Below are 19,960 nucleotides of genomic sequence, written 5' to 3' on the forward strand. Positions count from 1 at the left end.
GAGTTCAAGCCCTCTGTCGGGCTCTCTGCTGGCAGCTCAGAGCCTGGAGCCTGCTTTTCGGATTCTGTCTCCCCCTCTCTCTCTGCACCTCCCCCACTTGCACTCTGTCTCTCTCTCTCTCAAAAATAAACATTAAAAAAACAAAAAAAAAACAACAAAAAAAAATAAACCAACTTTAAAGAAGTACCCAAATCACTAAAGAATTAGGTGCCAAGAGATGGAAGAAGTAAGGCCGTCATCTAAACCTCTCAGAGTAATTTATTAACTCTAAAGGTGTGAAAAAGGAAATTTCTGGTTTCTGCTTTGGGTGTAGAAAGCTGCAAAAAGCACTGCTCCCACAGCCAAAGACTCATCTGACCAGGCAATCTAAAAATTCACTCTTCGTAAACACATCAGATCACAGAAGTCACCGGGCAACCAATTCACCTCCAACTGAATGAAAGGCACTTCCGAAGAGAGGTGGGACACAAGCATTCGCTTAATCTGGAGAAGAGGCCATTTCATGTCAGACAAGCAGCCTAAGAACAACTCAGTTGAAACCTTTTAACAAACTGCTGATGTCCAAGTGTGAGACAGTGTGAGAACACAGAACACCTGTGACCCAGAGACACAGGTAAGCTGCAACCCACTCAAAGCGTCTCTCTGCCCCCCTCTCTGGGCGCTCGCGCACAACGCTTGGGGCCGTGGCGACGAGTCCGGAGAATGTGCCAGTCACGGCCCGAAGCCCGGGAAGCAGAACAGCAGCAATATGGGGAAGGCACAAAGACCCACCCAGATCTTTCTCGCTCATTTTCCCTGGTGGGCTGGTGAGGGCGGGACGGCAAGAAGGCACCTGCAGCGAAGACCAGCTGGTCATGGAGGAAGAGAAGGCGGGGAAAGGAGGCCTGGCCCTGGAGGAGGAGCAGGGCTGTGTTCTGGACGAGGACCACAACGGGCCTCCCCGGCCCGGCAAGATGGCGGGATCCCCGAGAACACACAACCCGGAGACCAGAGCGCGTGGGGTCTGCCAAAGAGTAAAGCGGAAACAGAACAGAAAAGTTCTGCTAATCCATGCTTTCACCGCTACTCTCACTCATCACTCGTGAGGATACAAAACAGTAGAGCCACACACTGGAACACACTGTGAAATTCTCTTTAAACAATCTTACCTTTCCCCTCTCCCACGGATTTACAGAAGTGAAATGAAAATCCTACGTTCACACCAAAACCTCAGAGTGAATATTTATGCCAACTGTATTCACAATTGCCAAAAACTGGACCCAAATACTCCCTAACAGGAAGTGGACGTACTGTGGTGGGTGCCTCCGGAAGACAGAATCCTGCTCGGCGATAAAAAGGAAACAGCTACGTATATAAATGTACAGGTGATATATACAATGGCACAGGTGAGTAAAAAGGCCAGGAAAAAAAGTTAAAAAGGCCAGAATCAAAAGAATACATACCCTACAAGTCCATTTCTATGTTATTGCAAAGGCACAAAACTACAAGGACCTAAAGCAGGTAAGTGGCTGCCACAGCCAAACAGGAATCAGGGACTTTTCAGTGAGATGGACTGTTCTGGATTTTGTTGTGGTAGTGGTCATGCCCCTGTGCACAACCGTCAAAACCCACGAAGTGGGTGAATTTCATTGTATATAAATTAAACCTCAATTTTTAAAATTGGGGGGGAAAGTTGGGGGCCCAAGACAAAGGAAACACGAATAGGAACTAGGGGCACCTGGGTGACTCAGTCAGTTAAGTGTCGGACTGTGGGCTCAAGTCATGATCTCATGGTTCGTGCTTCTGAGCCCCACATCAGGCTCTATGGTGACAGCTTAGAGCCTGGAGCCTGCTTCTGTGTCTCCCTCTCTCTCTCTCTGCCCCTCCCCCACTTGGGCTCTGTCTCTCTCAAAAATAAATAAATGTTAAAAAAAATTGTTAAAATAACTAAAGCAAGAGAATGCTAGATGAGAGATGCAAAGAGGTATAAAAATATGACAAAGCATTTATACCATTAAGACTAAGAAACCAACTGGAATGCTTAGTATGAATTCTTTCAAAAATATATTCAGTATAGCAAAGAGATATGAGGTCTGAATCCTAAGGAAAACGATCTTAAAAAGAAAATATAGGGGCGCCTGGGTGGCTCAGTCGGTTAAGCGGCCGACGTCGGCTCAGGTCATGGTCTCCCAGCTTGTGGGTTCGAGCCCCTCATCGGGCTCTGTGCTGACAGCTCAGAGCCTGGAGCCTGCTTCCGATTCTGTGTCTCCCTCTCTCTGCCCCTCCCCCACATGTGCTCTGTCTCTCTCTCAAAAATAAATAAAAATCTAAAAAAAAAAAAAAAAATTGAAAACAAAATACAATACATGATCAATGGGAAAAAATTATCAATCCAACAGCAAAAGTACTGCCTTCAGAGAGCTCATACGATAATCACACAGTCAAATGAACTGTTGAGAAATAACAAGTGCTGCTAAGAAAAAACAAAGCAGGACTAAGGTGTAAAGTGTCACGGGGACTGTTTGCTTTGTTTTTCAGCCTCCCCCAAAACGGGGAACAAGCCACGTACGGGTGAGGTGTCTACTCTACTTCCAAGTGGAGATGCCAAGCAAACGACGGAGAGGAAAGCCTGCGCCTCAGAGAAAGGGGAGCCCTGGAAATATAAGCGTGGAAACAGAAGGGTTCATTGGCACGCAGACAGGACTTGGCCATCGCACTGGTAACGACCATTCCCAGCCAATGAGTCCAGATGGCAGTTCACAGGCCGAGGACCCCAACCATAGAGGTGCGGAGTGTCCGCAGAAGCCAGCAAAACGTGAGGAGGCGTGGGTGCCCAAAGCAAGAGTGAAAACATCTCAAGAAGATGGCAGTGGTCAACCGGTAAATGCTTTCATGCTTTTATTCACGTCTTTCACCTGAGGTCTAAAAAACTCCAAGAATCAAAGCTGAACTGTACACAGACAGGTTTGAAAGAATGAAGAGAAGGAACGAGAGTATAAACTTACGTTTACAGGTAACTATCAAAAAGATCAATCGTTACGCTAGAAGCTCGGCGTTATTTCTTCAGCTAGGAAGAGCGAGCTGGGGATACTGTGTCCTGCTCGGAGGAGACGAGGGTCACGTGACCGTCTACTGCTCTGTTGTACGATCACCTAAGCCCACAGACGTGCTTTACCCCAATCACACACAGAGACATCAGTCACAAACCTAAAAGTACTAAAAAAAAAAATTCCATCCGTATTTACATACCAAGCTTGTACTCTGAATTCTCTCTCTAGCCAACTCCCCGCCTGTCACTAATGCCCACGCCAGCTGCTTTCCTTCTCTGACCTGATTTTGACTTCTACACCAACAGAGACCAGGGAGCTCGCAGAGTCCTCAGACACCGAGCGCTCGAGGACTGGGACTGGCCGTTTGCTGATGTCCACTTCCGCTTCAGCATCCTCTTCTGCAGACTGTTCTTTGATTTCTGCTGTAAACAAGAGAAAGAAAAAGTCACTCGTGCACCGAAACAATCTTTGACGAAGTCATCTATAAAGCGTACACTGCAAAAGAAGAATGAAAGAGCAACGGCAATACTTCATTAACACAGGGAAAGTTTCTGTATTAACTGATGGCATGGCTTAGATTTACGCTCTACTGCAAAATGATCATCAAAACAATGTAAGACATGGCACACTGTTCTTTGTGCCAACTGACTCAGCCAAGTGTCATCTAGTAAAAACTGTTAACCTTATTTTTAGGATTATAGTGGTTCATCTATAGAACAAATGCATTTCAACGTAACTCACTTAAAAGGTTGGGGGTGCCCGGTGGCTCAGTCGGTTAAGCATGTGACTCTTGATTTCAGCTCAGGTCATGATCTCACAAGATCAAGCCCCATATAAGGCTCTGTGCTGACAGTGTGGGGTCTGCTTAGGATTCTCTCTTTCCCGCTCTCTGCCCCTCCCTCGTTTGCATGCAAGTGCGCGAGCGCACGCTCTCTCTCTCTCTCTCTCTCAAAATAAATTTTAAAAAATGGTTCTTTACAAATAAAACCATTAATTTAAAAAAATCATTACAGTCTTAATTATCAGAGATTCTAAAAGTAAACGCTTAAACAGTGCCTGGGTGGCTCAGCTGGTTAAGCATCCAACTTCCAACTTCGGCACAGGTCATGATCCCATGGTCTGTGGGTGCGAGCCCCGCATCAGGCTCCGTGCGGACAGCTCAGAGCCCGGAACCCGCTTCGGATTCTGTGTCTCCCTTCTCTGCCCTTCCTCCACTTGCACTCTTTCTCTCTCTCCCTCTCTCTCTCAAAAATAAATGAAAATGTTAAAAAAAAATTAAAGTAAATAGTTGAAATTCAGAGCACATCTGGACTCCATTGCCTTTTTCATTTATCCTCAAGACTCCAACCCCAGACACCTCACACATACTCTATCATATCAGGAGGCAACCGACCAAACCCCACGGCCTCTAGTATCATGCTACTCTCTGAATAAAAGTGACCCACCCCCTCTCTCAGACCGCATCACTGGACATTCACAGGTACTGCCCTTCCACCGGCGCTCCAGACGCAACTCCACGCTCCAGTCGGTCCTTCTTTTCTAACTCGAAATTTACTGAGACCTTTCCCCACCACGACTCCAAACAAAAGAAACAAACAAAACACACTTACAGTCCTTCGAGCTTCTCTTCTCTGTCTTTGCTTTCTCTTCCCAGTAAAATTCATGAAATGGGACTTTGGAGGGACTGCACCTTCTCTAACGGACAGCCTCCCACCGCAGTGCTGTTCTCTCCACCGCCACTGCCAGCGACAGAACTAACAGTCCAGGGGCTACGCGCAAACCTTCAAACTCTGTAGAAACTCATCTGGCACTAAGGACAGCCTCCTCCTCAGGGAAATGTTCCTTCCCCTTTTCTAAGCGGGAGGTGTAACGGGTTACTCCAGGCTTCAGAGGCGTAAAGACTGGCTCTCGAGTACCAGTGCTACCAGCTCCCATGTGCACAATTCATGGAGCCCCCCTCGAAGTCTGCAGACCGACGACACGGCCACGTCTCACGAGGTGGCGAAGGAAAATTAAATGACCTAGTACCTGTCTCTTCAGCTGTTTTCTTTCAGACCTCTAAATGTGGAAACAGCCCCGGGATGTCTTTTATGTGCTCTCTCTTCTTGAAGAACTTAACTGTTACCCGGGTTTCCACAGTCTCCTCCGGACTTCATGGTCTTCAACTGCCACCTGTGGCCCCGGCCCCTCCCCTGAGTCGCAGACCTCACTTTAACTGCACTCTAGACATTTCTAGCAGCTTCAACACTAAATTCCACACCACATCTGATCTCGTATCTCTTCAGTATCTCTTCAGTCTGACTCTGTGACTATCAAAATCTTCTAAATTCATAACCAATTTGAGGTAAGTATTTTGACAATTAATTTTGAGAACTATTAATTGTTCAGTTACAAAAACTACAAATAATCGTAAGCCTTGTCAAATCATAAAATGAATGAGGAAATAAAGCATCGACCGGGCAGTCTGGGTTCTCCTATTTAAAACAGCATTGTTCTGGAGGGTCTGGCCGGCTTAGTCGGTGGAGCGTGCAACTCTTGATCTCAGGGTTGTGAGTTCGAGTCCTACACTGGGCTCAATTAAATTACTTAAAAATAAAATCCTTAAAATAAGTAAAAATAAAAATAAAATAGCATTCTTTCGTAAACCTGAAATAGAACAGTTAGCCATAAACCAAGTGCTTGTGGGCCTATCAATCAGATTGCCTATCTGATCTACCCCCAGCCACAAAACTGACACAGAGTGCCTAGAATCAAATCTACAAATATAAATATAGCAAAGGATGATAAAAACATTTGCAAACTTTACTAACATATTAAATTTCTTTATGAAAAAAGACGCCATGAACAAAATGAAAAAGGACATCAGAGATTAAAAGAAAATACATGTGATTTGTATACACCGATAGGTATTCAAACCCAGAATATGTAATGTAAAGAACTTCACCGGTGCACCAGGCGTGGACAGAGGATAAAATCCATACTTTCTTTTACATGCAAATTGCAGTATGGCCCTAACTTCTTAGCTACTGACTTTACTTCTCAACCTTCTTGGTAGCTAATCATGGCAAGTTATCACCAGCAGAGGATGACCAAAAGTCCCTATGCATCCTCTATGTCCCCTAACAGGAAGGGATTTGCCCTGGACTAAATGATGCTCCCTCTTTCCTGTGGGAAACAGGAACACAGACACATCAGCAACCCAGATGCAATGTTGCAGATGAGAACAACATTCTCGTGAAGGGCAGAGAAACAAGACGAAAGGAACGTGGGTCCAGAAACCACCACAGGGAGCAAAGATGACCCATCAGCCTGAACCTCTCACTTTCAGAAATTCTACATGTAAGAAAAATTAATGTGTTTTATTTACACCACTGAGATGCCCTGAGCACATGTTTGAGGCCTCTGTTATAGCATTTTAACCCAAGCCCCAATTAACACAGAAGCCAGTAGAAGGAGTGGGGAACTGCCAAAGCAAACACTTCAAATGTGGGTTGGTGATCAGGCAATGAGAAGTGATACTGGAGTTTGGAAATCACCTGACCCTTTTTATGCCGTATTTGGTAGATCTGTGATCCGCAATACGTTGGAAAGCAGATCGGTGCCTCCAGAGCCTAAAGCCCTAGGGGAAGCATCTGGAAAGATCCAAAAGTTATTTTGTGTTGCCTGTCCTCTGCTGCTTTTATGACCGAAAAGAGGAAGTAATGTGATTCTACCAGACACATGGGTTCCCTCTATTATATTCAAAGCACTATAAAATGACCATATTTAAAATGCCTTTGAGGAAGCATTTCCTTTCCACCCAGAGATGCCCTGAGCACATGTGGACATGCTCTTTTTGTACCATCCCCCTTCCTCGGCAAGGGTAAGAGTCAAGATAAGGAGAATAAGAGTACCTCAAAAGGTCACGCATCATGAGCCACACGGGCCAGGGTCATGCGCCATTACATCTCCCGGCAGCATTTTTCTCCTCAGGGCCCACTCTGTTGAGCCTCCACCCCCAAACTGAACTCCATCCGACAGGGTGCAGCCTGTCTGCTCTCCGGTGTGTGCTGCTATCTACCACTTACAGCCTCTCGTCGGAATTTTTCTCCAAACTGTAGCACGATCCCAACTATTTCCTTATTTTCATCTCCTTCACGAAGAAAATGCACAACACTTTTAACATGTTTAGCAGCTCTTTTCGCTTATAACTAAGAGGAAACCAGTAGGCAGACTGTCTCTCCACATGTGTCTGTCTGTCTCCCTGTCTCCCTGTCTCCCTCTCGTTCTCAAATTAGACCAGAAGGAGGTGGCAGGGTTACACACGAATGTCAATGGTAGGTTCGCAGGTTTTCAGGTACGCAGTCCTTAGAAATTAGGCTCCCTGCATTTCAGAGGGGAAAAAACAGACTCAGACTACAGGGAGTTTGTGCTTCTTGTTTGGTTTGATTTGTTTGTTTTAAGTGGGATCTGGAACGGGCCTGACCCACAAAGAAGGGAACAGTAAGGCAGGCTTCAGGAGTTCATGCTATTCTCCTTCTGCTTCCAGCTCTTACTGCCACTGAGTCGGCCCAGGATCCTACCCTGGATCTGCTGAAGGCACAGTAGGGATTGATGGATTTTTGGTTTGGACTTTGTTGTTCTGGTCATTTGTCTTCAAAGGAATAAGGAGAAATAAAGAGGAATCTCATGACCACTATCTGGGGGGCCAGACCCAGCCACAAAATAGAAACTGAAAAAAGTATCCCTAAATATGTGAAATGACACATAAAACTCTTCATTTAGCAGGATAAATTAGACCTTACTATCTGTCAAAGTCAAGGCAGGACAATTAAACTAATGTTTATGTCTCTCTCTTCTCCTGGCCCGAGTCTTCGAAAAGTTGCCAAAGTTTCCATCAAAAAGAATGAAATCTTGCCATTTGCAACTATGCGAATGGACCTGGAGGGGATTATGCTAAGTGAAATTAGAGAAAGACAAATATCATATGACTTCACTCCTATGTGGAATTTAAGATACAAAACAGATGAAATAGGGGAAGGGAAGCAAAAATAATATAAAAACAGGGAGGGGGACAAAAACATAAGAGACTCTTAAATATAGAAAACAAACTGAGAGTTGCTAGAGGGGTTATGGGTGGGGGGTGGCTAAACGGGCAAGGGGCACTGAGGAAGACACTCGTTGGAATGAGCACTGGGTGTTATATGTAGGGGATGGATCACTGGAATCTACTCCTGAAATCATTATTGCACTATATGCTAACTTGGATGTGAGATAGATAGATAGATAGATAGATAGATAGATAAAATAAAAAATAAAAAAAATTGCCAGAGTTTCACAGCAGAATGTGAAACAGATTGCTCTGGTTGAAAATGATGTCATCCAGGTGCACCTGGGTGGCTCAGTCGGTTAAGCGTCCGACTTCAGCTCAGGTCATGATCCCGCAGTCTGTGAATTGGAGCCCCGCGTCGGGCTGTGTGCTGACAGCTCCGAGGCTGGAGCCTGCTTCAGATTCGGTCTTGGTCTCCGTTTGTCTGTCGTCTGTCTGTCTGTCTGTCTCTCTCTCTCTGCCCCTCCCCAGCTCACACTCTGTTTCTCAGAAATAAATAAAAATGTTTTTAAAAATTTTTTTAAAGAAAAGAAAAAGAAAATGATGCCATCTAAATATCTAACCAGAGATGGTCTGGTGAAATGACTATAAACTCAGTGACAACTGACGGAATAGTTCTGATGCCAGTACTTGGTTATCCACAGTTCACTACTAAAAATGCACTCTACAACACCACCCTGTGCCTGTGTCTAAACCATAAAACGGCCCAGGCTCGGCTACTCTGCCAGCTTGCAGTTTTTGCATTTCAGAGCATTCTTTTCGTTCAAACGGCTAACAGCCCAAAACCATGAAATGGGAGTGCTTTTTACATTTTAAAACTTCCAGTGTTCTATTTTTCTTTGATATAAAATATTCCATGTATCTTTCTCCTTATTTCGAACTTGATCTAAAATAAAGGCAACGCTGCTTGGTCAGAAAATGCTTTAAAGCCACAAAAGTCCACCGTGACCACGGGGATGACAGAGAGGGGATTTTATCCGTGGTCCTTACCTGTGTTTCCTACTGAACCACTAGGTGGCACATGTGCAGAGGTAACTACACTGAAGAACCTAATCACGTGTGAGGAAGTTCCTAAGAGAACATGTACAGCCTGTGCGTCTCATTCAACGCCATTGCCTAAGAGCTGTGTAAATCTATAGGGTTACAATGGCAAATTAGATCTAACTCCTGCCCTTACACAATGCCATTCCTCCCATGACTCTTACTTAACCCCAAATGGTTGCTTTTGTGAATGAACAGCAAAAGGCTGTTTTAGTCTGCTGTATTAGTTAAAATCAAAGGCTTGGAGTCAAATGGTCCAGAATCTGCATTTCCAAGCAATGTGACCTTGGCAAGTCAGCTCAGCTCAATTTCAGTTTGTTAATCATTTAAAAGATAGCTAACACCACCTGGTATAAAATTGTCTTTAGGATTAGAAAAGACAATACGTGTAAAACATTCAGCCCAACGCCTTAAGTATATGGCAAATGTAGGTATGTGGTTGCTATTCTGATTATCTACATTCACACACTATATTCTATCTATTTACTTTCCCATCTAGTTGGGTATTACCCACCAAGACATCAAACTCTTCTTGATGTCAGATCACACATTATTAAATTATACTGTGGGAAGTGGTAAGGATTAAGAGAATATTATCAGCTCCTGGTTCTGCGCTAGGAAGTAACAAATCATTATTTTAATTTTTTTAAATTTATTTTAGAGAGAGTGAGAGTAAAATAGTGTGGGAGAGAGGGGCGGACAGAGAGAGGCAGAATCTCAAGCAGTCTCCATGCTCAGAGCAGAGCTTGACATTGGGCTTGATCCCACAACCCTGGGATCATGACCTGAGGCCAAACCAAGAGTGAGGCGCTCAAGCGACCGACCCACCCAGGTGCCCCAATAAATCATGACTTTATAATGCTTTGTACCAAACAAAATTTGGAGTAACTATTGTGTACCACACCTTCTACTCAAATGGCAGCCTGTATAAAAATAGAGGCAGGGTTCCCATCCTCGATGGATCTAGTCAGTAGCTAGTGGAAGATAACAATAGGACAGCATACTTGTCAGGACAGATGTACAGGTGTAACGAGAATCAAGGGAAAAGGGGGGAGTACAGCTTAGAAGGCTTCAAAAAGGCATTCAAAGCCCAGCAAAAACTGAAAGGACAGGGGCGCCCGGGGGAGCTCAGTCAGTTGAGTGACTAGATTTCGGCTCAGTCACGATCTCACGGTTCATTGGTTTGAGCCCCGCATCGGGCAGCACAAAGCCTGCGTGGGATTCTATCCATCTCTCTCTCTCAAAATATATAAAAATTTAAAAATAAAAAATAAAAATAAATAAAATTGAAAGGACAAATAGAGGTATGCCTAATAGTTCTCTCACTTAATTCTTCTCTTCTAAAAAAGAATAGTAATAGCTGATATATTATCCTCATTTAAAAGATAAGGAAACTAAAGTCGGACAGTGAAACCAGCCTGAGACAACACATCTAATGGGGAGCAGAACTGGGGTGTAAAATGAGGCTTGCGGGGACTCCACGGGGCAGGCAGGGCATCTTGCTACACCCACTGCCCAGCACAGTCTCTCCCCGAGTACGGAGTTTCCTGGATAGATTAATTTAAGGAGAAAGGTTAATATTTTACTAGCACCATGTTACGGAAGGAATCATTTGATGATTCCTTCATGGAATATGAAGAATATGAAACGAAACCTGAAAATACGGTTTTTCTCTTTGTTTTTCAAGCACTGCTGAATAAAATTATCAAGATAGCATTTACCTCACAACCAAGTCGTAGAAATAATACGTTTTTATTTTGGACAATTAGGAAATTATTTCCTTCAAAGGTTAAATAATTCTTTGTATATACCCTAAAACTATATTCAGTAAACTCACCACCATAACCGCATAACAGACTATAAGATGTCAAAAATATTCCAGAGTCTTAAAAAAAAAAAAAAAAAATTAAAGTTCCAGAGTCTACTTATGGCCTCCCTTAACAATACATAGCACATTCTTTCAAAGCACCCTCTTTGAATGAATTTTTAAACTGTATTTAATCTAGGGTTCTAGGATGTTGGGAGGGAAAATTCATTTTTATTTTACTAATCATTGAAATTTAGAATTCTAAAAACTCATTTCATTATGAATATATGCTCGAGCAGAGTGATACAGCGGTACCTGTGGCCCTGTCACCAACAGAAAGCAGGTAACTTCTTAACCACATTCAGTATTTGCAGATATATCATTTACCCTCATCATTACTTGAAAATTACAGTAATTATTAAATAGAAGTTACAATTTAAGTGTAAATCTTTTAAAAACCCGTTATACAGCTACAAATTTGGCTTTTACACTTCTCATAAAATTTCAATCTAATCATTTATCTATACAACCTTAAATATTTTACTTTATTTATTTAAAAACTATATTTGGAAAAGAGCCTGGGGTCAATGGCACTCCACTAGACCATGTGCTCTACAAAAACAGGCATCGTATCTGTTTTACAAACCATTCGGAGCAAAATCTGGATGATGTCCAGTAACTGTTTGATTAATTATATATGATGCAATATCAAGGAAACAGACAAATCTCATTGTCTACATATACATAAAGAATCACAAAAAACACAGAGAAAAATACACACAGTATTTTACGTGGACTAGTATTTACTAATTACGTTAGCAAACACCAGCATCCATTTTCTACCTGTTACCCAAATAATATGCCTTCTTTTATGCTTTAGTCAAACACTAAATAGAGAAAAAAATTATTTCTCTCTCCTAACCTCCTTTACCTCCACAAAATGGTGATACCATTCATGCTTCCCTTATACTAAGACTACAGAACAAAACACTGCTAAGAAAATGTGTAATCACACCCTTTCCGTCTTTTGAACAGCAGTGGTCAAAATAAGCCTGCATTCTGACAGTTGTATTTTCTGTTGTGTTTGTATCTCATGAACCTAGTGTATCCCCTACATCCAAAATGTGTTGTAAAGCGGAAGAATCAGCACTATATAATAGTCTTCCCATCTTTATTCGCGAAAATACTTAAAATACTGACACTGATCAATAATATGAAGATAGTCACTACCGTCATAGAGCCAGGTAAAGATTTCAAACATAAGCAACCAAAAATAAATACACAAAAATGTAAAATACTGGTTTTCTCTTGGAGTTAACACTTTTACAGCTAACTCAGTCTCTTTATACTTATCCATAATTCTATAAATTTTCACAAATATGCATTATTGTTATCATTTTAATGTGATTTTTTAAAATGCAAACACAAAAGGATTAAGAATAAGAGTCCAACAATTATCAAGAACCAAAGAACACAGTGACATTAATTAAAACAGTAATTGTTAAAAGTTATCTGCTCTCTGGATATTTTATTTAGTTGTTAAAAGTAGGTCATTTAGTTTTCTATATGATTTTTTTTAAGTGTGTGGTTTTTTTTTTTTAAGTTTATTTACTTATTTTGAGAGAGACTGAGACAGCACAAGTACGGGAGGAACAGAGAGAGGAGAGAGAGAATCCCAAGCAGGCTCCAGGCTGCCAGCGTAGAGCCCAATGCAGGGCTCGAACCCACACAGCCATGAGATCACGACCTGAGCCAAAACCAAGAGTCGAAAGCTTAACTGACTGAGCCACCCAGGGGCCCCTAAAAGTGTGTTCTTAATGGTTATTAATTGTTTGCAATTAATACAAGAAACTAAAAACCAACAAGTTAAAGATACATCTTCACCATATAATAGTTGTGTACAGCAATCTTAATCTTCTGAGTCTTTATCTGGCATAAAAATTCAATGCAGATAATACAAAAAGAATACTTAAAGAAATATCTTGACAGTTAATGTTCAATAAATGCTTACCATATCCTAGGCGATGGTGTAAGTGATTAACATGTGTTAACTTACTGAAGCATTACAATGATCATATGAAGATAGCTTCTAAGCCTGGGATTTTACACAAGCTACTAAGTTGGTCTGTTACTGTTTCATAGATGCTAGCAGAAGATACAGCCCTGGATCAAAGACAAAGGCCTTTGGGGTGCCTGGGTGGCTCAGTCGGTTGAGCGTCCAACCCCTGGTTTCAGCTCAAGTCATGATCTCATGGTTTGTGAGTTCAAGCCCCCCCCATCAGGCTCTGTACTGACAGTGTGGAGCCTGCTTGGGATTCTCTCCCACCCTCTCTCTCTCTCTCTGCCCCTCCCATGGTCTCTCTAAAAAATGAATAAACTTAAAAAAAAAAAAAAAGACCAAAGGACTTTGTTACTCAATGCACAGCAAGCAGCACAAGCAGGAGGATACCGCTGTCAGTTCCCTTTTGGCCCCTACATCTTATGGAGGCCACACCATGGGCCCAAATGAATGCCTGTGCTCACAGTGAACTGCATTACAAGGAAGGAACAAAGAGTGTGGGGAACCCACTGCTTTTATAGTAAGCATTAAACATGCCCACTCTGCCCCCGAGGGAGGACAATGACTCATTCTTCAAGGCTAGGTGCTTTAAGCACAAACCCTGAGAAATGGCCCGGATAAGGAACAGTCAAGGCCTTACATTCTTGGCACACACAACAAGATATGTCAAGTGCAAGAGACCCATGGAGGAATATCTCCCAACAGCAGCTACTATCAACATTTCCATTTTACAGATAAGAAAGCAAGATAAGAGATTAAGGAACTTTGCTCAAGAATACAATTGGTGGGGGGGGGGGGGGGGGGGGGAGGAGGGCATGGAGCTGGCTTAGTTGGTACAGCATGTGACTCTTGATCTCAGGGTTGTGAGTTCGAACCCCAGATTGGGTGTAGAGATTACTTAAGAATAAAATTTAAAAAAAAACAAAAAAAAGGAATACAATTAGAAGAGGAGCCTGAATTCCAACACAGGCAGTCTGACTCCAGAGCTGAATCTGCTAACCACTTCTCAGTGTGGTTAGTATGAGTTGAAGTGAAGAAATTAAAGAAAACAAAATAACTGCACAACTGCAAACAAGAGGGCGTACATAAAGCAACAACTCTGAAAACTGTGTTAGCATGTGGAGGACCAACTACAGAAAAATCTACAAACAGAAGAAGTGATGAAGGAAGATGAGTAACACATACAATGTGCATACTTACTACTGCTTGACAAAGAAAATGAAATGGAAAAAATATTCAAAGATTCTGTGGAGGAGAACATTCTCCAAACAAAGGCAGGATCAAACCTGTGGACTTAATCTGCAGATCAAAGCAGCAGAAAAGAATGAGCTGCCCACCAGTCAGTTGCAGCCCTTCACAGGAGAAGCAGATAAAAGGTTAAGAAACAGTTGGAGGGTTTCCACAATATGACCTATAAGTGTCACCTATGTAGTTAGAGACAGACATACGATCTAGACCGGTCCTAGAATTCTGTTTAGCTGATACACATGCATGCTCCCTCTGCTTTGATATGGATGAGAAATAACGTAGCACTCAAGACGGCATGTAGCCATCTTCTATCAAGAGAGGCTAGCCACAGAATGAAGCTAAATCAAAAAAAGAAAGAAAAGAAAAAAACAAAAAGCCCAAAGAAAGAAGGATGGAAAGGAAAGAAAAAGGCAGACAGATGCAATGAACCAGGACTTGATGACTAGAATAAGCCTGAATAGGGTCACCCTAAACCCATGTCACCTCTGAGCATGACAGTATGTTGACCCATAGATTTCCTCCTTTCTTGTCGTTTGAATTCTATTATTTTAATAACAATATCTTAGCTGACCAAATATAATAAATGGATATCAAGTTTCATATACGATGCAAGAGGACAAAAGGGACTATACATTCTATTCAGTGCCCAGAAAAATTTACATAAGCCACATATTAGGATTCAAAGAAAACTCCCAGAGAATCTATTTCCTCTAACAGGAGACTAGGTAATTTGAAACAAGCCAACCACTCAAGACAAATAAGAAAGTTGACAGAAATACCTTAAAAACAAACAAGTCTTAAAAGCAACAACAACAAACATGAACAAGGCAGTGAGGAATTACCAGATGAAGCTCCTGGAGAGAAGCAGTGAGGAAGGTGGGCCTCACACACCAGGCTGCTTTTCCCACGGGCCAGTCGGCCCTCAGAAAGAGGCAACCGAGAGACTGCACTTCTGACTTACCACAGACTTGGGCATGGTCCTAGAAGTCTACAACCATCAGGGAATGAGGGTTCGAGGATGGCAGGAGCCCCAGAAGGCTGGATGTTAAAGACTAAGAGTGAACCAGAAATAAACCAATACTTGCAAGGATTGCTACAAGCTGAGTCACAGGCTCGGAACAGAAAATACACCCATGAAATCCAACTGAGGTGTCCCAGATTACTAGTGCCATTAAAGTACCTGGGGGAAAAATCAGAGAAAAACTACCTGTGTAAAGAAAAACAGAACAAAGCAAAAGAACAACAACAAAAAACCAACCCACAATTTTCTTCTATATATAATCTGTCGAATACACTGTCAGGTATACAAGCACATATAATCAGCTATGTGAGGAGACAAGACAGCAAGAACAAGAGTGAGCAGGAACAATGGAAACAGAGGCTCCAGACACTGAAACAATCAAACAAAAACTCTAAGCCAACTGTATTTACTATGCTGAAGATAATAAGCCCAGGCATTAAAATTCTCAGGAATGGTTCTACCATAAAAAGTGATGCTGAAACATGAAAGATGTTAAGAGATTTTAAAATAATAAATGGACTCGGTTCAAATGTTTACCAGCAGATTAGACCATGTCAAAAGGGGACGTGTAAACTGGAACATCTGTTTAGAATGATCTGTCTAAAATAAAGAACAGAGGAACAAGTGCATTGAAAAAAATACAAAAAAAAAAAAGACGATAAGTGACAACAAATATAGTGACACAGTCTAATAAACATTTAATTAGAATAAAGAAAAATGTGGCAAAAGCAGTACTAGAATATGTATCAGCTCAGAATTTTCCAAAACCAGTGAAGATTTCAAGAAATCTCAAATTCCAAAATGTACAAAGTGTATAAAACCAATGTAACATAAGAAAATTTAAAACTCGTAACAAAAATAAGGAGAAAACCTACACAGATACTGGAAATTTTATATGCGTTCTCGGACACCTCACAAGTCAAAGAAAAGATCCAAACTACAATTGAAAACAATTTAGAAAATAAGGAATAAGAGACGGAGTCAAGATGGTAGAGTGGTGTGGGGACCCTGAGCCTGTCTCCTCCCTAAATGCAGCCAGATCTGCGTCTAACCATTTTTGAACACCTAGGAAATTGATGTGAGGATTAATGCAACAATCTGCATAATTTGAACCAGAGAACTTGGGAGGTAAGCAATGCAAAGAGGTGTAATGGGGGCAGAAAACCCATGTAGGGTGGAGGGTAGGAAGCCATTTTCGCCCAGAGAGGACAAAGAGAGAAAGAGAAACGGGGAGTGTGTGGCGCCTCGGGACCACACAAGAAAAGCACTCCCCTGGAAAGTAGCTGGAGAGAACAGAGAAAGAGTGAAAACATTTGCAGGGGACTAGACAAGAAATCTGTTCCCCCTAAACCACTGCCAGGGAGAAAGGAGAGGGTTTCAGTACCACCAGGATTCTATAAACAGTGGGTGCAGTATGAAGTTCTGGGGCTCAGGGCCCGGTGGCGTTCCAGTGAGGAAGCAGGGAAAATCCCCAGGAGCAGGCAGCAGGGTCTGAGGGGTCTGTGTGCCACAGAGAGAAGCGGTTCCCCTGCTTAGAGTGCATTAGGTAGAGGCTTTATGGCTTCCCCATGGGCAAAAGTCCCTGGCGGACCCTGGAGAGCAGCCACGTTTACTGATACTGGAACAAAGAGGCCAGACTGCAGCAAAACCTGTCTACGGCTGTGTTGTGATCTGCCATCAACTCTGAGCATCTGCCGCTACACAACTGCTCAAACGTCATCTGGGACAAGTCAACACCTGGAAACTGCTCTGCGAGACTCTCCTGCAGGACCTGCGAGACCCTCCTGAGTGTGGGTCCGAGCGGGAGGGTTGTCTCTGAAGTATGGGGTTTTGAAAGTCCCATCTGAGATAAAACTCTGGAGGGAAGGGCCAGCTGGCAGTCAGATAGCTTGAAGACAGACAGGGTAAAGGCAGGGAACAGAATGAATCATGAGACAAAGGAGGACTGCCTCACACAAAGGAGGATGTGTGAAGGCACAAATTCCCATGCCAAAAACTATTGAGCTGGGTGAAGCCATTTTCACCTCAAGCACAAGGATGCACACACGCACATACACGGATCCACCACAGTGGGTTAAGCAGCCACCAAATGGTGAAGGAACTATTAACCAAGCCCCACCCACCTGAGCCCTCCAAGCACATCCCCTAGAAGACCAGCACAAATCCCTTCCACAGGCTTAGCCTATGGACTATACTGTGCTACAAAATTTCAGTTCTAGGGGAAATTACATGTAACTTCTTTCGGGTTTCATTCTGTTTGTTCGTTTCTTCGTTTTCTTTGCTTCTACCTTTGTTTATGTTGTTTTCCTTTTTCTTTCTTTTCTTTCTCTTTCTGGGATACAGAAAGAACTATTTTTTTATTTTTTTATTCTTATTATATAAAAATTTTTTTAATTTTAAATTTAATTTTTTTCCTTTCTCTTTTTTCTCTTTTCTATCAAGTACACCAAAACACACCTAGGATCTAGCTTCTTTTATTTAATTGTTTTATTTTTAATTTAAACATTTTTTTATTTAATTTTCTTTCTCCCTCCAAAATGACAAGAGGGATAAATTCACCCCAAAAGAAAGAACAGGAAGAAATGACAGCCATGGACTTAACACAGATAAGTAAGATGTCTGAACCTTTAAAACCATGATTATAAAAATACTAAGTGGGGTTGAAAGAAGCATAGAAGACACCAGAAAATCCCTTTCTGCAGAGATAAAAGAACTAAAATCTAACCAGGATAAAATTAAAAATGCTATAACTGAGATACAATCTCAAATGGATGCCACAATGACAAGGATGGACAAAGCAGAATAGCAAATCACTAATAGAGGAACTAAAATTATGGAAAATAATGAAGCAGGAAAAAAAAAGGGAAAGAAAGGCAAAAAGATCATGATGCAAGATTTAAAAGAGATAGTGACTTATTAAAGAGAAATAACATTTCTATCACAGGAGTCCCAGAAGATAAACAAAGAGAAAAAGGGGCAAAAGGTTTATGTGAGCAAATTATAGCTGAAAACTTTCCTGATCAGGGGAAGGACACAGGCATCAAAATCCAAGAAGCACAGAAAACTCCCATTGGGCTCAACAAAAAACAAATATCACTAAGGCATATCATAGTCAAATTCACAAAATACAAAGAGAAAGAAAGAATTATGAAAGCAGCAAGTAAAAAAAGTCCTTTACCTATAAGAGAAGAAAGATCAGGCTCAAAGCAGATCTGTCCACAGAAACTTGGCAGGCCGGAAGCTGTAGCAGGATATTTTCAACGTGCTGAATCAGAAAAATATGCAGCCAAGAATTCGTTATCCAGCAAGGCTGTCATTCAGAATAGAAGGAGAGAGAAAGAGTTTCCCACACAAACAAAAACTAAAGGAGTTCATGACCACTAAACTAGACCCACAAGAAATGTTAAGTGGGACTCTTTGAAGACCAAAAAAAAAAAAAAAAAAAAAAAGACCAAAAGCAATAAAGACTAGGAAGGACCAGAGACCATCACCAGAAACACCAACTCTACAGGCAACACAATGGCACTAAACTCGTATATTTCAATAATCACTCTGAGTGTAAATGGACTAAATGTTCCAATCAAAAGACATAGGGTATTAGAATGGATAAAAAAACAAGATCCATCTATATGCTACCTATAAGAGACTCATTTTAGACATAAAGACACCTGCAGATTGAAATTAAGGGGATGCAGAACTATCTATCATGCTAATGGATGTCAAAAGAAAGCCCGAATAGCCATACTTACATCAGACAAACAAGATTTTAAAACAAAGACTGTAACAAGAAATGAAGACGAGCATTATATTATAATTACACGGTCTATCCACCAAGAAGATCTAACGTTTGTAAATATTTATGCTCTCAACATGGAGGTACCCAAATAGATAAATCAATTATTCACAAACATGAAAAAGGAAATTGATAATAATACCATAATGGTAGGGGACTTTAAAACCCTACTTACAGAATGGATAGATCATCTAAGTAGGAAATCAACAAGGATACAATGGCTTTGAATGACATACTGGACTGGATGGACTTAACACTTATATTCAGAACATTTCATCCTAAAGCAGCAGAATACACATTCTTCTCAAGTGCACACAGAACATTTCCCAGAACAGATCACATGTTGAGTCACAAATCAGCCCTCAACACAAATAAATCGATATCAAACCATGTATATTTTCAGACCACAGCACTAAGAAACATGCAATCAACCACAAACAAAAAAACCTGGAAAAACCACAAATACTTGGAGATCAAAGAACATTCAACTGAAGAATGAATGACTTAAACAAGCAGTTAAAGACGAAATAAAAAAGTACATGGAAGGGGCGCCTGGGTGGCGCAGTCGCTTAGGCGTCCGACTTCAGCCAGGTCACGATCTCGCGGTCCGTGAGTTCGAGCCCCGCGTCAGGCTCTGGGCTGGTGGCTCAGAGCCTGGAGCCTGTTTCCGATTCTGTGTCTCCCTCTCTCTCTGCCCCTCCCCCGTTCATGCTCTGTCTCTCTCTGTCTCAAAAATAAAAATAAACGGTGAAAAAAGAAAAAAAAAAAAATTTAAAAAAAAAAAAAAGTACATGGAAGCCAAGGACAATGAAAACATGAAGGTCCAAAACTTGTGAGATGGAGCAAAGGTGGTCATAGGAGGGAAGTATATAG

General features: G+C 41.8%; 1 protein-coding gene across 1 annotated transcript in view; it reads right to left on the bottom strand.

The window, feature by feature from the left end:
- The window catches only part of KMT2C (lysine methyltransferase 2C), a 285,187-nt gene that overhangs the window by 170,708 nt on the left and 94,519 nt on the right, over positions 1-19,960 (bottom strand). The window contains 1 exon segment of the mRNA XM_045496257.1: positions 3,310-3,448. Within this exon segment, the coding sequence (XP_045352213.1) occupies positions 3,310-3,448 (139 nt within the window).

Source organism: Leopardus geoffroyi, chromosome A2 (genome assembly GCF_018350155.1).
Source record: "Leopardus geoffroyi isolate Oge1 chromosome A2, O.geoffroyi_Oge1_pat1.0, whole genome shotgun sequence".
In the NCBI taxonomy this organism is placed as follows: domain Eukaryota; kingdom Metazoa; phylum Chordata; class Mammalia; order Carnivora; family Felidae; genus Leopardus; species Leopardus geoffroyi.